This window comes from Erythrolamprus reginae, chromosome 4 (genome assembly GCF_031021105.1).
Source record: "Erythrolamprus reginae isolate rEryReg1 chromosome 4, rEryReg1.hap1, whole genome shotgun sequence".
Taxonomy (NCBI): domain Eukaryota; kingdom Metazoa; phylum Chordata; class Lepidosauria; order Squamata; family Dipsadidae; genus Erythrolamprus; species Erythrolamprus reginae.
Genome location: NC_091953.1, coordinates 63,295,005 through 63,301,516, shown reverse-complemented (window position 1 = coordinate 63,301,516; position 6,512 = coordinate 63,295,005). Strand labels below are relative to the sequence as shown.

Sequence of the window (6,512 nt, the reverse complement as noted above, 5' to 3'; positions counted from 1 at the left end):
TTGAGAACTTCAACTTATTAATGGAGACAAGCCCAATCAATTTTAATAACTCATACTTCTAACTATGTTCTTAAATGACAGGTGTATAACACAGAGAAAATCAGCATTTAGTTTAATAAGAAAACTAAATAATTAAAAAATGTAATTAAAGTGATAACTTTAATTACGCTAGTAATAAGTAAAACTCAGGGAAGTTGTCCCTTAGCACAGTAATATAGTGTTTTTTAACAATAAATGTTTCAGTAGTATAGGGTTTCCTTTCCTGCCTAAGCTGGGGGTTGAACTCGAAGACCTCCAAGGTCACTTTCAATTCTGTTGTTATTGTTGTTGTTATTATTGCATATATGTACTGTAGCTTTCCAATATATGTATTTAATACAAGTTTTCTCAAATATATTGGAAATATATTGTTATGCATATTTTCCTGCATACATAATCTAATTTAATTATTGAAAAAAAAAATTTTTTTTTAAATATCTAACTAAGATTTTTTTTCATTTCATTCATTTCATTTCATTTTATTGGATTTGTATGCCGCCCCTCTCCGTAGACTCGGGGCGGCTAACAACAGTAATAAAAACAACGTGCGACAATCCAATACTAAAAACTAAAAACCCTTATTTTAAAACCAATCATACATACAAACGTACCATACATAAATTGTGGAAGCCGAGGGGGAAAGAATATCTTAATTCCCCCATGCCTGACGACACAGGTGGGTTTTAAGAAGCTTGCGAAAGGCAAGAAGGGTGGGAGCTATTCTAATCTCTGGGGGGAGTTGGTTCCAGAGGGCCGGGGCCGTCACAGAGAAGGCTCTTCCCCTGGGTCCCACCAAACGACATTGTTTAGTTGACGGGACCTGGAGAAGGCCAACTCTGTGGGACCTAATTGGTCGCTGGGATTCGTGCGGCAGAAGGCGGTCCCGGAGATAACCTGGTCCGATGCCATGAAGGGCTTTATAGGTCATAACCAACACTTTGAATTGGGACCGGAAACTGATCGGCAACCAATGCAGACTGCGGAGTGTTGGTGTGACATGGGCATATTTAGGAAAGCCCATGATTGCTCTCGCAGCTGCATTCTGCACGATCTGAAGTTTCCAAATACTTTTCAAAGGTAGCCCCATGTAGAGAGCATTACAGTAGTCGAGCCTCGAGGTGATGAGGGCATGAGTGACTGTGAGCAGTGACTCCCGATCCAAATAGGGCCGCAACTGGTGCACCAGGCGAACCTGGGCAAACGCCCCCCTCGCCACAGCTGAAAGATGTTTAAAATGCAAATCACTATGCATTATACTTTTTAATGCAAATTTCAAGTGTATACTATTTTACAAAATGTTTTGCAAACAAACCGTGCTAAGTGTGCATTTTTTGACTGGAGAAGGATCAATAGCATTAAATCTATTCAATGCCATGTCACAATGGATTCCATTTCATTTTAGCTTTTATACCTGCTCTCATGGAAATCCTTGTTGGATTTATTTTAAATATGAATTGTACATATCCTTGCAGGAGTTTCTGTTGTCATGTCATCGTTGTATGATATACAACCAGAAATATATGAATATAAAACCAATTATTAATCTTAAATCATAAGTGCTTGCATTTTAAAAATAAAATTAACATTCTGGTTCTTATGATTTAGAATATAGCAATTGCACAAAAAGAGGTGATAATTAAACAAAATCTTATTTTTAATTAACTAGTTTACAATACATTTTAAAGTAGACAGAAAATAAATATTTAAAGAGAAATTCATTCTCATTTATGGCAAAAAAAACAGTGGCTTCTTCATTAAAATTCCTCAGAGATTATTAAATTGATTCTGATTTTCAAATAAATGAGGAAATTTTAAGAAATGACATAGCAATTTAACTGTTTTCCTATATTAGTGTCACATTTCTGATTTTGACTGGATTAATTGGATAAACTTTAGCTCTTGAAGAAAGTTCTCCTGATGGAAATTCGTTGTGCAACACCTAGTAGATTAAATAGAATACATTAGGTTAACAAGATATTAGTAAATATTATCTATTCATTCTAAGTGACACAGTTTTAAAAACCAGAGCCATTAAATTTATAATTTATAAAAAACTTCACTATTTACTTAACTTGTTGTGAGCTGCCCCGAGTCTTCAGAGAGGGGCGGCATACAAATCTAATAAACTGTTGTTGTTGTTGTTGTTGTTATTATTATTATTATTAATAACAATAATAATAATAATAGTTTGGGCAATACAATACTTGAAATTGGCTTACTTTAAAGTTTGAACTCATCTATGAACTCGGCGTGAGATTCAGCTTCTGCACATGCGCCGGAAGTGAAATCTCGCACAAAGATGCTCACGCACGCGTGATTTAGCTGATTTTTGGCAATTTCTTTACTTCCATGTATGCACGGAAGCAAAAAAACACCGACAATTGGCAAAATCTCACCCACGCGAGCATCCTCGCTCAAGATTTAGCTTCCAGCACATTTGTTTGTTTGTTTGTTTGTTTGTTTGTTTGTTTGTTTTTTGTTTGTTTGTTTGTTTGTTTGTTTGTTTGTTTATTTTTTATTTATTTATTTTTTATTTATTTATTCATTCATTTATTCATTTATTCATTTATTTATTTATTTATTTATTTATTTATTTATTTATTTATTTATTCATTCATTCATTCATTCATTCATTCATTCATTCATTCATTCATTCATTCATTTATTTATTTATTTATTTATTTATTTATTTATTTATTTATTTATTTATTTATTTATTAGATTTGTATGCCACCCCTTTCCGTAGCCTCGGGGTGGCTCACAACAGCAATAAAACAATTCACAGCAAATCTAATAATTTAAAAACATTTTAAAAACCCTGTTATTAAGCAGACGTACACACAAACATACCGTACATAAATTGTATAGGCACAGGGGAGATATCTCAATTCCCCCATGCCTGGTGGCAAAGGAATTTAAGGAATTTACGAAAGGCAAGGAGGGTAGGGGCAGTTCTAATCTCTGGGGGGAGCTGGTTCCAGAGTGTCAGGGCCGCCACAGAGAAGGCTCTTCCCCTGGGGCCTGCCAAACAACATTGTTTAGTCGACAGGACCCGGAGAAGGCCAACTCTGTGGGACTTAATCGGTCGCTGGGATTCGTGTGGCAGAATGCGGTCCCGGAGATATTCTGGTCCGATGCCATGAAGGGCTTTATAGGTCATAACCAACACTTTGAATTGTGACCGGAAATTGATTGGCAACCAATGCAGACTGCGGAGTGTTGGTGTAACATGGGAAAACCTGGGGAAGCCCATGATTGCTCTTGCAGCTGCATTCTGCACGATCTGAAGTTTCCGAATACTTTTCAAAGGTAGCCCCATGTAGAGGGCATTACAGTAGTCGAATCTCAAGGTGATGAGGGCATGAGTGACTGTGAATAGTGAGTCCCGATCCAGATAGGGCCGCAACTGGTGCACTAGGCGAACCTGGGCAAACGTCCCCCTCGCCACAGCTGAAAGATGGTTCTCTAATGTGAGCTGTGGATCGAGGAGGATGCCCAAGTTGCGGACCCTCTCTAAGGGGGTCAATAATTCATCCCCCAGGGTTATGGATGGACAGATGGGATTGTCCTTGGGAGGCAGAACTCACAGCCACTCCGTCTTATCCAACTGCGACTGACTGGAGAGGTAGGAGGAGAACCACTGAAGAACAGTGCCTCCCACTCCCAACCCCTCCAGCCGATGCAGAAGGATGTATGAATCTCACATGGGCATATGCATGCACACACCCAGGAACTCATAGATGTGTGCACATTTCCATTTCCATTGCCTCATTACAGTGTAGCCCGTACTGGGTGCAACTCAACACTCAGTAATGGGCAGCCAAAAATTTTACTGCCACAATGTGGGTGCGGCTTATTTTGTGGGTGTGGCTTAATGGTCAATGTACTTGCACCTCAAGTGGGAAGTGGCCACGTGAGGCTGAAGGGGAGCAGGAGAGAGGGAAGCTCGTCCGAGGCCAGGAAGGAGGAAAGAGGAAAAAAGCAAGGAGCGCAGACACAGCAGCAGCAGCAGCAGCAGGGGAAAAAAGGAGAGCTGAGCTGAGACCAGTAATCTAGGAAGTGACAGCCACCGATCTACTGGAGCTGTGCACGCATCTTCATTTCCGGTGGTGGAACTGTGTTCCACCCCATCCTGCCTGCTGCCCACCCCTGCCAACACTGCTTATCTTACTGGAAACTCAATAAAAAAGTCTTTTATGACTGTCTGAGCCATGACTAATTGTTGCTTGATCAGAGTCCAATAAATTAAGTGACCAATTGTCTTTCTTTCAGAAATATGACTCCTGAAAGGTTATAATAGACTTTTTATTCTTCAGTTGATTTGCTTGCCACATAAAGCAACTGTCTGATATTCATGAGTTGACATTTAATGCAGGATCTCTTGCCAAATAATTTTCAAAAGTAGTACTATATGTACTATAATAAGGAGATCACGTCAGAGAGAAGTAGACTTTTTTGTATGCAGAATTGTGAGAGCCTATGTTATTGCTACTGCAAAAAAAAAAAATTAAATAAAATACTAATGGAAATAAATATCTATTCTTGGAAAATCACAGTGGAAAACATAGTAAGAACTATACTTTTTCTCATCCTATTTTAAACCTATTTTTGTGTAACTCTAATTTCTTCATATACATTATATTAATCAGCTGATAGTAGATCCCTATATTATGGTGCCACATTTTTATTTAATACATTTAATTCCATCTGTATATGAAACAAAACGCTTCCTAAATGGATTCAGATTTTGGTGACCTGGACATGTTACTACAAAGCCGATCACAATTGTCTTTTTGTATGATTTGTACTTGATATAGAATACGATTTATTAACTAAAACACATGTGCCCTCTATCTTTGACTTCTTTTCATTATCACACAGCAAAGGTCAGGATGTCAGATACTTGGGACAACTGAGTTGGTTGGTGGCTTAGCAGGAAGATCAGCAGAAAGAGAAGGAAAAACATCTTTATTTGCAAAAAGACAATGTGGCACTTACGCAGCCCAGGGATGAAATGGGCCAATTCGCCATGGCCAATTCACCGCAGCAATAGATAATTGCTACAGGATAGTCTATCAATTCAATTTAATTATTTAAAATAAATAATTTTTATTTTTATTTTTTGTCATTCACATTTCATTCTCTCCTTCCTTTTCCATCCTTTCTTTAATGATTCTATTCCACCATTTTCCTTCCGAGGTGGGTAAAATGAGGACCCGGATTGTGGGGGCAATATGCTGGCTCTGTTAAAAAGTGCTATTGCTAACATGTTGTAAGCCGCCCTGAGTCTAAGGAGAGGGCGGCATAAAAATCAAACAAACAAACACATAAAAAATTGTTTTCTTATTTTAGTGTAACTCTTACTCTGCAGTGAGTTTTCCCATGGTGAGTTAGCTATGGCAAGTTGATTGTGATGAGTTGGCTGTGGCAGAGTTGGCCGAGATGAGTGGGCCATGCTAGCAAATTGTCATAGACACCCCCACCCCAGGGATTAGATACTAATAAATTGAGATTGTAGGAAATATCTTGAGAGGTTATAGTTCTCTTTATATGTAGTTATCTGAATTTTAAGGTAAGTACCGATAGGTATGAAATGCCAATTTATACTTTTACTTGCAAGTCTCAGAATATTGGCTAAGAAGAAATCATCTTTATGAACTATGTTACAATTTCAAAAAGGTTATTCCACTTACCTCTGATGAAAAGCTCACATTCATATCTTTCTTTCTATCATAAACAATTTCTGAAACTGGGAAGGAAGTGTGATCTCCTGCAAAACAGAAACGAACACATGCAATAATAGTGGTAGGTAATAAAAATGGTAGCCTACGGAAGTGGGTTCCTCACGGTTTGGACTGGTTCACCTGAACCAGTAGCGACCCACTAATGACATCACGATGAGGTCCAGGGGGACATCATGGAACAGTTTGATCAGTGCCGATCGGTGGATGCTGCCATTTTTATTTTTATTTATTTTATTTTTTTAATAGTTTTTTTTTCTGACCATGTGCAGAAGGTGAGTTTCCGACACTGCATCCAGTTGCGATCTTGTATTTGGCATTTATTATTATTATTATTATTATTATTATTATTATTATTATTATTATTGTTATTGTTATTGTTATTGTTGTTATTGTTGTTATTGTTGTTATTGTTGTTATTGTTGTTATTGTTGTTATTGTTGTTATTGTTGTTATTGTTGTTATTGTTGTTATTGTTGTTATTGTTGTTGTTATTGTTGTTATTGTTGTTATTATGTTTTGCTTCTGAGCATGTGCAGAAGCCAAGTCGGGCACTGTGTATGCGATAGCCATCTTGTTTTAAGCTTTTTTGATAGATTTTTTTGGTACTGTGCATGCATGCATGTGCGCGAACCCATAAGGCATGCCCATGTGGCGCAGGAGCTGCATCCAAGATATCACCAAGTGATGGCAAATTGAAGTCTTCTTACACTCCATCGCCAACCCGGCTAC

At 37.8% G+C, this 6,512-nt stretch overlaps 1 protein-coding gene across 5 annotated transcripts in view; it reads right to left on the bottom strand.

Annotated features, from left to right (window-relative positions):
• Positions 1–1,280: 1,280 nt before the first annotated feature.
• The window catches only part of IGSF5 (immunoglobulin superfamily member 5), a 44,288-nt gene continuing 39,056 nt past the window's right edge, over positions 1,281–6,512 (bottom strand). For all 5 annotated transcript variants that reach the window (XM_070750472.1, XM_070750469.1, XM_070750470.1 and 2 more), the window contains 2 exons: positions 5,733–5,809; positions 1,281–1,978 (listed from right to left, as the gene is read on the bottom strand). In XM_070750472.1, the coding sequence (XP_070606573.1) occupies positions 1,883–1,978; positions 5,733–5,809 (173 nt within the window). In that variant the 3' untranslated portion in view covers positions 1,281–1,882. The remainder of the gene's footprint in view (positions 1,979–5,732; positions 5,810–6,512) is intronic.